The 17,262-nt window shown below is 42.8% G+C and overlaps 1 protein-coding gene across 2 annotated transcripts in view; it reads left to right on the plus strand.

The window, feature by feature from the left end:
- The window catches only part of TSPAN7 (tetraspanin 7), a 159,836-nt gene extending 145,056 nt beyond the window's left edge, over window positions 1-14,780 (plus strand). For both annotated transcript variants that reach the window (XM_074994798.1, XM_074994807.1), the window contains exons 7-8: window positions 12,489-12,561; window positions 13,732-14,780. In XM_074994798.1, coding sequence (XP_074850899.1) covers window positions 12,489-12,557 — 69 coding nt within the window. In that variant the 3' untranslated portion in view covers window positions 12,558-12,561; window positions 13,732-14,780. The remainder of the gene's footprint in view (window positions 1-12,488; window positions 12,562-13,731) is intronic.
- Window positions 14,781-17,262: the final 2,482 nt, after the last annotated feature.

Below are 17,262 nucleotides of genomic sequence, written 5' to 3' on the forward strand. Positions count from 1 at the left end.
CTCTAACAAGTTTCCCTGCTTTGCTAAGCCAAGCCTGTCTTTAAATGCTTCAGTATAACTGCTTCTGTGTATGGAGGAAAGCTGTTAGCAGATACATTATCCACACAAACCCAACCTCGCATAGCCTGAACTTTATGGTTTGGATCAAGGCTTCTGGCTGACTACTCTACCTTGGACATTAACATCTGTTCTTTGTCGCCAGAAGGCCCTGGTGGGTTTGCTAGCATTTTCTCGTCTGAGTCTTGTTGGTGTGAGGAAACCTGATGCTTTGGTACTGCACTCAGCGCTGATGGTCAGTCGTACCCAAACCGTCTCAAATAATTGGCTTGTCCTTCATACAGATGCACCACAAACCCTCCCATTTGGAACTTTGTTAGCCAAAAGCTGTGATACCATTAACTTTTTAATACTGTATTCCACTTCTTGACAACTGGCATTAGCTGCCATTCTTGTTCCTAACCTTGTCAGTCAGAAGCCTTGCTCCAATCCATATACTACAGGCTGTGTGAGGCTGGGTCTGTTGTGGACAATGGATCTGCTTACAGCTTTCTTCAGTACTTGGAAGCAGTTATGCTGAAGAATTTAGAGACAGGCTTGATCACACTGTTATAGTGCTCTCTGTACCTCTTTATCTGTTTTTAGATAGTAAGAATTGTGTTCGATGCAGATGTCTTTAAAAAAGTCCATCTGAAAGAGTTTGAGGAGGTAACATGTTGGATCATTCACCCATACACAGTTAAGACAAATTGCTGGATATTTCCTATCTAAGAGGGTACCAAGGATAAATCATCAAACCACCTTAGTCTAGTCCCATCTTTACTGAAGCTATAGTACATTCTGTATTTTTACATGTGACATTCTAACTTGGCTGGAAGTTGTTCGCAGCTGGGAGGAGAATAAAGAAAGAAGATGAACGAAAAGAAAACCAAACCAGCAGTCAGGTAGCACTTTAAAGGCTAACAAAATAATTTTTGACCTCCATCTGGATATTTACTACTGACAGCCCATAATTTATGGCCTAAATTTTGTCTCTGATAGAATGGGACAGTGCAGCAAAGAACAAGAGAGACGCAGACCAGTGAGAATCATGCTGGCACATCACAGGCAGGGTTTACTGTGGCAGGTTGCAGGCAGCACAATGTGAAATGCCCTTTGCTGCTGCTCTGAGCAAGTGCAAAGTGCACCCTGAAGTGCTGCTGGTGCCAGTATCCCCCCAGCTAGATGGATGGGGGCAGGGGCTGCACTCCTTAAGGGATACTTGCCAGCCCACGCTTCTGCACTGTGAAAAGATGCTGCCTGGCCAGTTTGCATGTGAAGAGACTCCCTAGTAGGGAGACCACATCTCCCTCTCCCAGGTATGGGGGGTTCATCTTGGCCGCACCAAGGCCTGGGGAGCTGGCACTCCCCCCCCCGCCCAGGCCTGGAGAAGCAGCAGCTGCAGGCGCTCCCAGCCTGGAGCCCCGGGGAAGCAGTGTCCGTGGACGCTCCTGCCCCCAGCCCCAGCCTCTGAGGGCCTAAATACACGACAGTTCATCCCTTTTAAAAAAAATAAGTTGAGACGCCTTTTTGGCGTCCCAAATATGGGAGCGTCCTGTCCAATACGGGACAGCTGGTCACCCTACTCCCTACCTTGTTTAGCCCCTACCCCCGTGGAGCAGACAACTGAATATAGTCTAACGTGTGAAGAATGTAATACAATTCGTTATCATTTACTTATCCATTTTGCTTCATCCTGTATACGACTAGAATCCTTAGACTGATTTCAGATTAAGCATGGTTACAAGTAACTCAGCAGGCAGAGATGCTTAGGGAGGTGTCACTGCTTCCATTTAGATGAGTTTTAATGAGGTAAGAGGGTAGTTGCACTAGTTTGCTCTTCTGCAATAGAGCATGATGTGCTAACCTTTCCCTTGTGTAATTTGTTAGGCCTTGACAAGGAATATGCCTCTTCTCAGAAGAGGAAGCAGTTGATGTGTCTGTTGCTCTGGCATGATTTCTCAGTCACCCTTAGTGTCTGAAAAGCGGCTTTGGGACTGACCACGCCTGTGCAGTTGGGAAGCGCAGTCTTTTCTTGTTGAGGCCAAAACAATATCACTAAAAGGAAATTGTTTCTGGAATCGAAGTCTGAGACTGATTTTTTTTCAGCTGGAATAACTCCTGCTTAGCAGGTGCTCTTCATGAAAATGATCCCCACATGCTGGAAAGCATAACTCTCCAAATCGCTTTTCAGAAGAGCAAGTTTGCCTGCGGAAAAATGACAGTTTAAAGGACATGGAACTACATTTTCATGTTGGACTGACCATTGTGATTCGTTAAGTAGAAGGTGGATTGTAGCACATCTTTATACCATATTGTTCCAGCTTTATTGCAGGATGCCAAGACAGTTTGCAGTCCACATGCTAATAATAGTCCTTCAAAGTGCACAGTACTGATTCATTTAGGATCTGTGGCTGGATCCCCTCTAGTGCAGTGCAGTGTCCACTTTGTACATATCTTTTTGCACTTGGAATTTAATTTCTAGCGTAAAGGTGAGTAGTTGCACCTGATTGGGGCTACGTTTCAGGTCGAGGCATAACTCTTCAGGTCTGCGCCCACAGCTCATGTTAGATACAGAAGTTGCACCCACAGATAGGAAAGCTGGGCCTCAACGTGGCTGAAAATATTTTCTTCAGTGTAAGAAATGTTTGCAATGGCAACTTGCCCCATGCCAATGCGGTGGACTCAAAGCAGAGCTTCTGTTTGATTGGACAATACTGAAAAAATATTCTTAAAAATACATTCATAAAATACCCCTTTTAAAGGGATGGTCTGTAAAAGCTAATATCCTCATTCTGACTTGAGTGTACAGCTTTCTCTGTCCGAGAAGAGCAAAGTGTTGAGTAGAAACCACTGTAAATCGACATTGGTCAGGAAGAGGAGCAGGGTTTTGGGGTGGTTTTTGTGTTTTTTTTGTTTGGCAGAAGTGCTCCTGGATGTGAAAACTTCATAGACATTCTTTAGATGAAACAAGTGAAAGCAAAAGAACTAATGCCACAGTGATTGTTAAACTCAGTCCTTTCCAGAAGAGCATGGAAAGTTGTGTGCACAGAACACTGAGGATGTAGGACACAGCAAGAGAAAGAAAGCTGCTAAAAATGAAGCGTCATTCCAGATGGAGAAAGCTGTGGAGCGTCAGTTTCAGCTGTTGAGTCCCTGGTTAGTCAAACACATGACTGAGTTTGTACTTCTGCCTTAAATAGGGACACATTGTGAGGATGAGAGAACACAAAGGACCCAGAGATTCATCCTGAAAGGAGAAGTGAAATCACTATCCCATTTCTGTACACAAGACATACTTGCAGAATATAGAATTTTATATCTTCAAATCACTTAATTCCTATAACACTCCTGTAAGCCGGTATGGAAGACAAGCCATCGTGTATTCTTTGTAAACAAAGACTGCTAGGAAGATGCTAGAGTTGCACGGTCAGATGCAATAGAGATTTGGGCATGAGACTAGAAACCACATGGCAGAGATGTGAACCCACTGCACATTGAATTGTACATGTTCAGATCATTTTTGACTACCAGAATAATTACTCATCAACACAAAGGACTTCAGTTTTTCAGTGTTTCCCAACAATTTGGAGACGACTTCTAGAAAGTCCAGAAGATTATCCCAGGTGAATGCTTGATACCAACAGGAGAACATCTGGAGAAAAGGGGATAAAGAACAGGATAAAATTCAAATGAGGGGATGAAAGTGTGGGACTGGCACGCTAATTAATGTTCTTATTCAAAATGCTGGGATACCATAGAACTGGAAGTATTCAGAAGTCGGAAGTGGATAAGAGCTATGACATATTACTTTGGAGAAAATGAGGAGCAGTGGGAGTGGAGATGAATAAATGTGACTTTTTGAGGAGGAAAGAATCTGTGTGGAGATGCCGTGGGGGAAAGAAGGTTGTGGTGGTTGTTGCAGTTTTTTTGTTTTTTTGTTTTGCTTGCTGTTTTGACTCGGTTTATTATTTGTTATTCTGTGCGTAAATAGTGTGTGAGTAGACTGTAAAGATGGGGTAGGTTTATAAAGATTTTTTGGCTAGCTGGTTTATGGTCCCCAAATTGCTCCCAGATGGCTGTTAGCCAGTGGCCGGGTAATGTGCGGTGAGGTACTCCCCTGGGTCCTAAACAACCCAGTTTTTTACTGTTACAACAGGCGGCTCCTAGCACTCTCACCCATGGCCAGGCTGTAGTAAGCAAACGGTTAAAGTTCTTTTTGTTGTGCCGGCTGTGTTGCAGTGACAAAAGGGTTAACAGCAGTCAGGCTCAGAGCTTAACTAGTTACAAGTTTATTAAGCTACAGTTATAAGCGTGTGGTTACAAAAGGCTATTGTTTACTTCTTATATGCTAGCAAAGTACAGGTGTTAACAAGTTACGTTACAATCCAATACAAAGATATCTGTTACCATCTAACACAATATCTTGATACAATGACATCTAGTTACAGAACTCTAATTCTTTAGCTGTGCACAAAAAAGTCAGAGACCTAGCATGGGTGTATCTTACCCTCTCTGTGTCTCTCGATACCAGCGTAGCCAAGCCGGATCAGTCACTCAATTCCGCGGAAAGACGAATACGAGGTTGGGCATCCCCAGTTGTGGACCTCGGGAGGCAATCACCTGACCCGACCAGCAGGTAGTTGGTGGAATGCACTCAAAGTTAGAGTTCTGCTGGGCCCACCTTTTATACCCCTTTTGGGTTACGTATTCTCTTTATCTAAGGTGCCAGATCGTACTGGTCTGTCTTTGTGACGCCAGTTTGTTACAAGGGCATTTCTTTCTTACTTTCCACTTATAAGACAGGAGATAAGCAATTTAGGAGCACAGGACATTCTTTTTGTGTGGGTGGGGCACTTCTCCTTCTGGGATGGTTGTGTGTGTGCATCATATTGATCAATGCCAGCTGGGGTGATTTCTTGAGGGTCCCCCCCATCTCGTGTTGACAGTTTGGCCTGTTAGCCTTTTATCTGTACTTTCTGCTTCTCAGGGTCACGATGAGCTAGCACATCTGGGCCTCAATGAGGGCATCAAAGACTGTGCTGTCAGCAGCCGTTTCCGTGCCCTGTGTGTTCCTCAGTGGGGGGGGGGCGGGCAGCGAGCAAGCTGGCTTGTAAGGGGGAGACTTTGTCTGGCTACAATGGCACAGCCAGGATTGACCGAAGTGACAATTAAATCTTTCTAACGTCCTACCCCAGTACATGTGTGGTTTGTATTGTTTACTCAGAATCCTTAATTCTTCTTTCTAGTCTGTTTTTTTTCCCTGCTCTTCCCTCTTTAAGTACATTTGTTATCGTGGAAAAAGCAGATCCATATGTGTGGGCAAATCTTAATATCCAGAAATGCTATCTATTCACTTATATGAAGGATTTAACATCAGTACCAGGCAAATTAGTAGAAACACTAGTAAAGAATAAAATCGCAAGGCACGTAGAAGAGCACGAATTGTTGGGCAAAAGTCAGCATGGTTTCTGCAGAGGGAAGTCGTGTCTAACTAATCTATTAGAATTCTTTGAAGGGGTTAATAAACATGCGGACAAGGGGCACCCAGTGGACATAATATACCTAGATTTCCAGAAAGCCTTTGACACGGTCCCACACCAAAGGCTTTTGTGTAAATTAGGTGGTCATGGGATAGGAGGAAAGATCCTTTCATGGATCGGGAATTGGTTAAAAGACAGAAAACAAAGGGTGGGAATAAATGGTAAATTTTCACAATGGAGGAGGGTAACTAGTGGTGTTCCCCAGGGGTCAGTCCTGGGACCGATCCTGTTCAACTTGTTCATCAATGATCTAGAAAATGAGGTAAGCAGTGAGGTGGCAAAGTTTGCAGATGACACCAAGTTGTTCAGGACAGTCAAAAGCAAAAGGGATTGTGAAGAACTACAAAAAGATCTCAGCAAACTGAGTGATTGGGCAGCAAAATGGCAAATGAAATTTAATGTGGGTAAGTGTAAGGTAATGCATGTTGGAAAAAATAACCCAAATTACACGTACTACATGATGGGGTCAAATTTAGCTACGACAGATCAGGAAAGGGATCTTGGAGTTATAGTGGATAGTTCTCTGAAGACATCCACGCAGTGTGCAGCGGCAGTTAGTAAGGCAAATAGGATGTTAGGAATTATTAAAAAAGGGATCGATAATAAGACAAAAGATATCATACTTCCCCTATATAAAACTATGGTACGCCCACATCTTGAGTACTGCGTGCAGATGTGGTCTCCTCACCTCAAAAAAGATATACTGGCATTAGAAAAGGTTCAGAAAAGGGCGACTAAGATGATTAGGGGCTTGGAATGGGTCCCATATGGGGAGAGGCTAGAGAGACTGGGACTTTTCAGTTTGGAAAAGAGGCGATTGAGGGGCGATATGATAGAGGTATATAAAATCATGAATGGTGTGGAGAAAGTGAATATAGAAAAATTATTTACCTTTTCCCATAATACAAGAACTAGGGGACACCAAATGAAATTGATGGGTAGTAGGTTCAAAACTAATAAAAGGAAATTTTTCTTCACACAGCGCACAGTCAACCTGTGGAATTCCTTGCCCGAGGAGGCTGTGAAGGCCAGGACTCTATTAGGGTTTAAAAAAGAGCTTGATAAATTTTTGCAGGTTAGGTCCATAAATGGCTATTAGCCAGGGATAAAGTATGGTGCCCTAGCCTTCAGAACAAGGGCAGGAGATGGATGGCAGGAGATAAATCACTTGATCATTGTCTTCTGTTCTCCTTCTCTGGGGCACCTGGCATTGGCCACCGTCGGCAGATGGGATGCTGGGCTGGATGGACCTTTGGTCTGACCCAGTATGGCCATTCTTATGTTCTTATGTTCTTATTGACACTTTTCTGCCAACCTTTGTGAACTACAGGAATTTGTAATGGTACTGAAGCCCCTTTAAAGTTACAAAGTGGTATTTAGGCAGTGGAAAGAGAAATAAATAGCCTGATGTCAGAGGGTGCACACACATGGAATCTGAATTTCAGTGGAAAGCCAACCTGTTGCTTTATACAGGATGGATTTCAGTAAATTTGTCTCTTTACATGTTGGTCTTGTGAATGGCCCAGTGAAATAAACACATTACTGTGTCCTGGGAAGTGCTATAAAGTTGAACACTGTCATTCCTGGAAGAGCATTCACCATCTCAGAACTGCAATAAACTTCACTGATGATTGGCAGACATCAGCTATGCATAATGGCATATTATTTGTCAGAGTTCTGCTTTAAACTGACATTTCCTCCTTCTGCCCTGCCCTTCATCCCAGAAATCTAATGCAAGAAGAAGATTGTGGTGTGGGATGATTACAGGAGTGATCTCTGCCCAAATTCTGTATCTGTTTTTTTTTTTAAACCTGAAATTATAGACTACCTGCTTTCCCCTTGCAGCTAGTACTCACATCATTAAGGCCTAGGGATTGCTTGCCAATCAACAGCATTCTGGAGCAGTTAGCAATATACCACCATCGCCTACAGGAAAAGTACTGTTTCTAACTTGTGAGATCAGAATGGCAGGGGGAATAGTCAATAAAATGAAGACCTGAAGAATAGGTGTGTGGAGCTCAGTAGCTTGTCGTTTCCACCAACAGATGTTGATTCAATAAAAGATACTACTCCTCATCTATCTTCTTTCATGCAGTAAAGTGAGCTTTCCTGTTTTTGATGATATGACAAGTATCAAATCTACTCTCACTCTTGAGCCACTGCAGAACAGTCTTTCAGATAGATTATCCCTTACAGCAAGAATTACACATATATGGAGGTTACTCCAAGTCCCAAAAGACCAATAACTTCTCCCCCGGTCATACGCACCTTGGATCTCATAAAGACAATACTTGTCACCAATTCTCCAACAAACTGTCTAAAGATTTATTGGCTAGGAAAAGGAAATAAGAATTATTTAGAAGATTAAAGCAGATAAACACACAAATGAGTTACCATTTTAAGTTTCAAACATACGATACGCTTCTGTAATAAGCAGATGACATGTGGCTCTTAGTGCTAACCACAGCTAAACCCTAGTGATCTCTTCCTTATGCCAGGAAGACTTTGCCTTTAGTCCAAGCAGCAAAACGAGAAAAAACATCATTGCTGAGGGATTTTATCCTATTCACCATCTCTGAACTATCGGTTCATCTGATGGAGAAAGTCCTTTTCATTGGTGGCAGAGTGTAACCAAAGTCTTTTGTCCTCTGGTGATCCACAATAATGAATCTTATATTGATGGACCTTACTCGTGAGCAAAATACAACATCTCCTTTTGGAAACTAGTATTTCACACTGGTTAATGGTTTTCCCATGTCTGGTGATTTTACAATTAGAAAGCACATATTTAGATGCTACCTGATAACATGGGATGCAGGAAAGTGAGATTAATGCATTCAGCCACTTAAAAGAATTTAACACAGTCTAAATCCATTCTTCTAGCTCTAATAACTTTTAGCACTACTGACTTGTGGATGAGAAGAGTGAGTCCAGCTTGCATTTGTCAGTATTCAGTTGAGACCTAGGCCCCTTTTCATAAACTGGCACCTGGTTTGCCAGCATCACGCTGACCACTGCAGGCTATCACAGTGGTAGTCTAAGACCTTGTGAAAGCATTTGATGAATATGTGCAATTTAACGATTTCTCAGATAGCAACTCTTGCTTACTTTGGACACAGCTACGGTCCTGCTGAGGAGAAAATAACATCCATCTAACGGCACCAAGAAAAAATAGCAAAATTGGATGTACACACAAAATTAGCCAATAAAAGATCAGCGAGGAGCTGATTAGAGTCCAGGGAGGAATTAGTTTAGTGAAAATAAATAGGTCTGAACACACAATCAGAGTTATTTAGTGTTATTACAGTGAAAAAGATAATAAAGCAGAGAAGCAGCTCGTGTATCAGCTGAGGAAAAGGAAATAAAACCAGAAATATCACAGGCATTAAAAAGTAATGGAAGGGACGGCCCTGACTCTGAACCCATTTGGAAAATTTTGTTCTGTTCTTTGCCAAAGCTTCCATAATCCTGATAGAAACATATGTACAATTCCCAGAAAGAGAGACCGAGTTAAAACAAAAGTCACATTGGGACATAAGAGAAGCCTTCAGCTGCCCTTGAATTGGTAAAGGTGGTGGGACTCCCAGTAGAATTTTACAAATTGCCATGCTGTTATCACTCCATTGTGGCTGAGGAATTGAGATGTAATGCACAGCTGGATGACACCACTGCTGCTACTTGCTGAAAGGAAGAAAGGCTCCCAAGAGAGTGATTGAGCTACAGCCAAAACTCCCTCCTTTGACACAGGCCTAAAAATAGATATACTTAATTGTTATGGCACTATGAAGGTGAGTTGCTGAAGCAGGGTGGGGTTTCCAAAGCCGAATAGGGGGTTTGGATTGCCAAATCCATTTAATTTGCAATCTCCTAGGTAACTGTGAAAATCCCACCTGGAAAGATCAAGTGCTGGAGGTTGTAGTGAGACCATATTGGGTGTGTTGGGTGAGACCTGCACTCGGTCTCTTTGGCAAAGTGTGTCTGGGTAAAAGATTGTAACTTACTGCCATGGTGTCTCCTGCTGGTAACTCCAGGAATTAGCTCAGTCCAGCCTCAGAGTGCTGTCTCCTGGTGGTATCTCACCTGCTGTTACCTGTTTCTTCACCACCGTTCATCAGCATCACCCCTTGCCTCAGGTTACTGCCCTACAGCAGCACCCACAGTGAGATTCTCCCCTCCTGGGGAACCCTGTTACCAGGGGAGGGCTAGCTCAGTGGTTTGCACATTGGCCCACTAAACCCAGGGTTGTCAGTTTGATTCTTGAGGAGGCCATCTTGGGATTGGGGCAATTAGATGTCAGGGATGGTGCTTGGTCCTGTCAGGCAGGTGGGGGACTGGACTAGATGATCGCCCAAGGTCACTTCCAGCTCTAGGAGTTGAGGGTGCGTGTGTGTGTGTGTGTGTGTACTTGCCTCTGTTACCCACAGCCATTCAGCATTGAGTCCCCCACCTCCCTCCTGAACTGGCCACTTCATCATAAGCAAGGGGGTGTTGGACCTGCCCTGGCTGCTCCTCTGCAGCCCTAGTACCCGTCTGGACTCCAGCTACTGGACATCAGCCTGGGGTTTATCAGGCCCCAGCTCACCTTGCATTCCCCCAGCACTGCTCTGTCCAGGGTACCTGCTGGTAGCAAGCAGGTAGGTCCCTCTCTGCCAGAGCTTGAACAAGAGTGAGTTCCTCCTGGCCAGTCATCTTTTTATACAGTACTGCAGCCTCTGATTGGCTGCCACAAGCCCTCTCCCAATTGGGTCCCAGCATCGGCCCTCTCCCAGGGCTATTTTAACCCTTTCCATTCCAGTGCAAACTGCCCTGCCACAGTCCAATTATTTGGAACAAAAGATTTTTTAAAAATTGGAAGTTTCAGCAGCGACAGCCCTCTCCATCTCTGTAGGTTGTCATGAGCTGCAACAGTCTTCATATGCCCAGAGCTAGTTGACCACGGTAGCTGTGAAAAGTACAGTTATTAATGTGATTGGTACATACAGGAAAATATTAATAAATTATGATCATCAAATGAATAAATTACCAGGAGATTATGAAACCCCTATATGCTGTCCAAGGGATGCATTTCCAATACTCTTCCAATTTGTCACTCTCACAGTTTGGTTTATTTTTGCAAATTTTGAGGAACAAAATGAAGGCTGAAAGTTGAGTGAAGTCTCAGTAGCTGAAGAACTACATGCCAGTGAGAACCACATGTATCTACAGCTCATTATTTTCTCATTACTTAACGTTTATGTTTGAAATTGTATAACTTTTGTCTAAAAGGTGAAATACTGGTTTGTGGAATTAGATGGACCACACTTCAACACGTTTAACTCTGACTTGTATTTAATAAAGATGTGTATGTCAGAATATATGGTTAGTTAAAATGTATCTGCTGTGCATACTCACTCGGGGATACAGAGGTTAAGCTGCTTTCTCTATGATCATTCAGACTCAGCAGTAATAAAGATACTGCGAGTCAAATTCTGCCTTTCTTTATCCCTATGTCAATACTCCATATTTTTCAGCAATGTCGTTCATTAGTATGAACAGCCTATGGGGCTCCACAGGAGTCTGTTCTGGGTCTGATGTTGTTTAACCTCTTCATGGATAGCCTGGATGTTGATATGGAGGACACACTGATACAGTCTGCGGATGACCCAAAGCTGGGGGAGGGGTTACAAACACTTTAGAGGTTAGAACTAAAATTCAAAGTGATTTTGATAAATTTGAGAGCGGAGCGATAGACGACAACATACAAAGGAACAAAGACAAAGGTACTACTTTTGTGCTACAGACATGCTGCATGTCGGGAAACAAAAACAAATGCATGAATTTGGGAGGGAGGTAAAACCGACTTGGCAGCAGCACTGTTGAGAAGGATCCTGGAAGTTGTGGCAGATCACAACCTCAATGTGAGTCAGCAGTGCGAAGCTACTGCAAAACAACAAATGCAGTTTTGAGTGCCATTAATAGAGGCCTAACATGCGAGTTACAGAAGGTCCGAGGACCGCTCTGCTTGGCATAAGTTAGGCCTCAGCTGGAGCACTGTGTTTAATTTTGATCACCAATGTATAGCGAGGCTGTAGAGAACACGGAAACGATTCAGCGATGAACTACAAAGATGATCAGAGGGATGGCTGAAGGAGCTGGGTATGTTTAGGCTGGAAAGGAGAAGGTTAAGGACAGTTATGAAAGCTGTCTTCAGATACATGAAAAGCTGCTGTAGAACAGATGGAGAAGAGTTCCCTTTTGCCACAGAACCAGAAGCACTGAGTTCAAACTACAGCAGAGCAGATTCAGATTGAATCTCAGGAAAAACTTCCTACTGTAGAAACAGTACGACAATTGCACAAGCTTCTGAGAGAGGTTGTGGGAGCTCCTTCACTGGAGGTTTCCAAAGGGCAGCTGGGTCGCTATCTGTCTTGGATGGTTTAGACACAACAAATCCTGCACTTGGCAGGGGTTAGCCTACATGACCCTTGTGGTCCCTTCCAACCCTATGGTTCTGTGATTAACCAACTGAATCCCTGCTATTAGAATTTAGTCAATAGCTGCATACATGTGCCAGAATAGGATTCAACTCACTTTCCCTCAGCTTTGCTGGCCAGGGACTGCAAACAGGAGTTAAAAAGTCATGACACCATATGTTGTTGCCAAAGTAAGCAGATGGGCCTCTGATTACAAACAGGAGGAAGATACGACGAAGGAGGAGGTTCCAATTTTTGTGCCACTTTTCAGGTTAGAGCTGCACTTGCAAGTGGTAGTAATTCTGTGTATTCACAATTGCAAAAATTGGAGTTTTAACAGCACATTTACATTTTCATTTTCTACAAAAGTTACCAGAGATTCCATTCGGCCAAGTTACTATGTGTCCCAGTGACTCAACTCCTTGTGTGATTTTTTTTTCTCTCCCCACCCCCACAGCTGATTGGAATGCTGCTGGCATGCTGTCTGTCCCGATTTATTACTGCCAATCAGTATGAGATGGTCTAACAAGGTGAGCTGTTATCTCTTCTCTATACAGTGTGCTGTCCACAAGGTATTTGTGGAGGGTAGGGACAGGGTCCAATGAGATCTAGACAAATTGGGGGATGAGGGACAGCAAGGACATGTGCAGGGTCCTGCACTTAGAAGGGAAGAATCCAATGCACTGCTGCAGGCTGGGGACCAAACAGCTGAACAGCAATTCTGCAGAAAGAGATGGGCGGGGTTCCAGTGGATGGGAAGCTGGATATGAGTCAACAGCGTGCCCGTGTAGCCAAGAAGGCTAATGGTGTATTGGGCTGCATTAGTAGTAGCATTGCCAACAGATCATGGGAGGTGATTATTCCTCTCTGTTCGGCACTGATGAGGCCACATCTAGAGTATTGTAGCTAGTTATGCCCACCCCACTCAGTACAAAAGGGATGTGAACAAGCTGGAGAGAGTCCAGTGGAGGGCAGCGAAAATGATTAGGGTCTGGGGTGCATGACTTACGAGCAGAGGCTGAGGGAACAGGGTTTATTTAGTCTGTAGAAGAAAAGAATTGCGAGGGCAGGATTTGATAGCAGCCTTCAACTACCTGAAGGGGGGTCCCAAGAGGGTGGAGCGAGGCTACTCTCAGTGGTAGTAGACGACTGACTGACCAGGAGCAACAGTCTCAACTTGCAGTGTGCAAGGGTGTGGGGGGGATCAAGGTTGGATATCCTGAAAAACTGTTTCACTGGGAGGGTGATAAAGCATCAGAATGGGTTGCCTAGAGGTTTTTAAGGCCAGGTTTAACAAGGCTGGGATGATTTAATTGGGATTAGCCTTGCTTTGAGCAGGGGCTTGGACTAGATGATCTCCTGAGGTCTCTTCTAACCCTAATCTTCTGTAATTATATTTCAGTAGCCAGGCTCTACTGTTCATTCTTCATGAGAGTAGACTTGGACTATCTTACTTTTTTTTTTTTTGTTTATCAAGAATGGGGCCTTTAGCTATGGGTTCTGCCTCCTTCCCTTCCTCCAGGATTTTGTCAGGTGGAAAGAGGGGACTTGCCACATGATTTGAAAGTATAGCTTACGAATATTTTGTTACCTCTGAAAATACATATTTCAAAAGAGAAAGTTCTGACTTGAAGCTCGTTAAAACGACAATTTCTTGTTCAATTTCTTTTCAAACAGTTTCTTTCTCTCTCCTTCCCTAGTCTTTTAGAGATGTGAAATATGGAGCCTGTCTCAAAATCAGGAACTGCAGAAATCTAGGAAGACTCTAAAGAATGTTAGAGCACATTTTGTCTCTTGCTCGCACACAGACACAGACGCACGCACACACACACACCATCTTCTAAACTCTGTACCATGCGTAGTATACCATTCCGTCAAGTACTATTGTGCCACCAAGAATAGCTTGAACCATTCAGCATCCAGTACTGTACACTCCATCTTAAAGGTTTGCATATGATGGCACTATATGTATGCTCTTGGTCATACAGTAGTAGCATTGTAAATGAATAATGGTAATCCATTAACAGCATTGATTGGGCTGTGCATGTTGTGACTGGAGGGCAAGATTAGCCTTTCACCATGGTTAATAAGTGTTGCACACATTCATTTAAACCAGTATATGAAATATATATTCTTTTGCTTTGATAAATCTTAGTTTTTTGTTTTGGTTACTGCTTTACTAAGGTTTTCATCTTTTTACCACAAATGTTCCCTTCCCCAAAACCACAAAAAGTCAGTAACATAACATAAAGATACTTGAATAACAATGTTATAATGTTGTGCTTGAAGGGAACTGTTATTCCTGATTGTTCTACTACATCTTTGATTCTTATTCAATGTTGTATGCCAGTAGACTTTGTCTAGTGCATTTTGCCTCTGAACCTGTGTAATACTGTTATTAAGCTGTGTTGTTGCTTACTGTGAAGGCAGTAATTTTGCTTCTTTTATTTTTTATTAGATAACTATGAACTAATTGAATTGTGCTGTAATGTGGCCTTCATCCTTTTTATCTACTTTCTCTTTCTCTTTCTTTTTTTTTTTTTTTTGCATTGATGTTACAGCCACAAAATATCTTGTCAAACCAAAACAAAAACAAGCATAGGGAATATTTTTGGGGGGAAGCAAAAGTTTAAAACCTTTTTAAAAAAAATTGGAATTTTTTAATAATGCCTCTGTCTAGCATGCCAACAAGAATGCATTGATATTGTATTTGTGAAATATGTATTAATAAATGGAACTATTACAGATCGCTTTTGGCTTCACTTTTGTTCTTCAGTTGTAATGCAACTCAGGGATAAGTATTAGTGAAACACAGCGTGCATCATTATTCAGAATTATGTATATTTTAATTTGAGGCTTGCTCATGAGTTAAAAATAATATTGCCCTAGAAGAGAAGCAGTAGCTGGAATTGTTTTAAACTCTAGGGCTGGGTGTACCCTTGCCCCCCAACTTCGAAGGGGGCATGTTAATCAGGGTGACGGGAGATTGCTAATGAAGTGCTGCAGTGAATATGCAGCACTTCGTTCGGCTAATTCTCCCCCACAGCAACTTTGAAGTGTCAAACTTCGACATGCTGGCACGCATGTAGCCACAGGAACTTCGAAGTGCCTGCACTACACAATTTTGAGGAGTAAAGGCACTTCGATTTAGTGCGGACCCTTCAAAGTACCCGCAGCTACACTCATGCCAGCACTTTGAAGTTTGGCACTTCAAAGTTGTCACGGGAGAATTTGCCTAACACAGTGCTGCGTATTCACTAGAGCACTTCACTAGGAATCTCCCGTCTCCCTGATTAACGTGCCCCCTTCAAAGTTGGGGGCAAGTATAGATCCAGCCTTGGTGAAACAAACTGAAGTAAGTGGTAGGTTTTTCTATGGGCTGAATACATACCTCTGCTTCACTATTACGCCTCTTGTGGCTGGTGACAAAATGTACAGGGTTCAATTATCTTGTTTCTTAGCTTGTGTGGCACATTATTATGGTGTCAGGAATTCCCTTAATTTCTTTTTGCATAGCACTGACTCTGCTCTGTTTGTGGAAGGCCATGCACTAGTTTCTCAGCCTTGAGAAGGTCTCTCTCCATTTGAACATGTGGAGAAATTTATGGCCTAATACAAAGCCCATAAAAATCAGAAGTCGTTTTCCATTAACTAGAGTGGGCTTGGGATTGAACACTAAACTCCCTTAATCTAAACTCCATTGAAATCAATAGAAAGAGTCACATTAACTTCACTAGGCTTTCCAGGCGCTAAGTGAGTAATGTACGTGTAAGCTGAGAGGAGAATTTAGCTGCGTTGTTTACTTGGGTAAAAAAAAAAAAAATGAAGGCAGAAAGGTGTAGCACACGTGGGCATAATCTTTCAAGCCTTTCTGAAAAGTAGGATCAAAACAAGAAGTAATTGTATATTGCCTCAGCCCTACTTTGACTGAAAAGCAGTCTCTTTGTAGGGTTACCATATTTGACCTTTCCGAAAAGAGGACACCCCTGAGAGGGAGTTTATCTATATCAGTATCTTCCAACTCACCTTGTATTAATGTACAAAACATACTGTAACACAATGGTTTTCAACCAGGAGTATATGTACCCTGGGGGTACGTGGAGGTCTTCCAGAGGGTGCATTCAGTGTTTCTCAACTTATTTTATGGACTTATTTCATGTTCATCTAATTTTTTATTTATCCTTTTTGCACAGTCATAAATATGATGGCAAGTTTATTGCCTATATGCAATTTCTTCCGACCAACCACTGACGATTAAGTTGTTTAAACACATGTTGCAATGGTAGAAAAAAAATTGTGTGTCTGAAAATTGTAGCTACTGGGTGTATTTGTTTTTTGAAAAAGGGATTCTTTACTTAAAAAAAAAAAAGGTTGAGAAACACTGCTATGACACATTAATACAACATGAGTTGGTAGATATTCATACAGATACAGGCACTCACAGAGGTGTCCTCTTTTTTATATGGTAACCCTATATAAAGGCCTAACTTTTTTTGTAAAGCTCAATAACTGCACAGGTGTTTAGTATTGTGCATGCATGCACAACCCTCCATAGCTGCATGTGTCTTTGCCGTCTGCTCCTTTCATAGGCACATAGCTATGGAAACTCATTGGCTGTGACTAAATTTCAGGAAGACAGAGCACCACTGAGTGACTTGCAGGTAGTACAAATATGCAGTTATTTCCAGGCACACTGCTTACAGGCTGATGAGTTTGAACCTAGGCAACACACTTTAGGCCTTACTCAAACAAGCAGCAAAATGCCACAAACTGAATCCAAGTGCAGGGTGTTACTTTTGTTTTCCACATCCCCTCAGCTGAAAGAATAAGGGAACATCTGGGCGGATTTGAAATTAAATAGACGTATATGTGTAACTTGAACGCTGACAATGCTTTTGCAAAAGACTGGCGCTGCTATAAACACAATCACCAGGGCTCCTTGGAATATAGATCCTCCTTCTGCCTGTTGCTTGTGTTTTATTTCCCTGTAGCAGTAGGAACACTGGGCTCCCTAAGTGGCACGCAATAATCCATTCAAATCAGCTTTTAAGTGAGACCTCCAGGAGAAAGAAAGAAGCCAGTAGACTGAAGCTTGTTACACAGCCTACCCCGGAGCTGCCAGGCCCTGATATCGGGTTCTAAGCACATTAGTGGCAAAGAAGCCCAAAGATGGCTGGTGTGCGTGCATGCATACATGGCCTTTGGCAACGTGTCCTGCTTGTCAGCGTGCG

The sequence above is a fragment of the Carettochelys insculpta genome, chromosome 1 (assembly GCF_033958435.1).
Source record: "Carettochelys insculpta isolate YL-2023 chromosome 1, ASM3395843v1, whole genome shotgun sequence".
Taxonomy (NCBI): Eukaryota; Metazoa; Chordata; order Testudines; family Carettochelyidae; genus Carettochelys; species Carettochelys insculpta.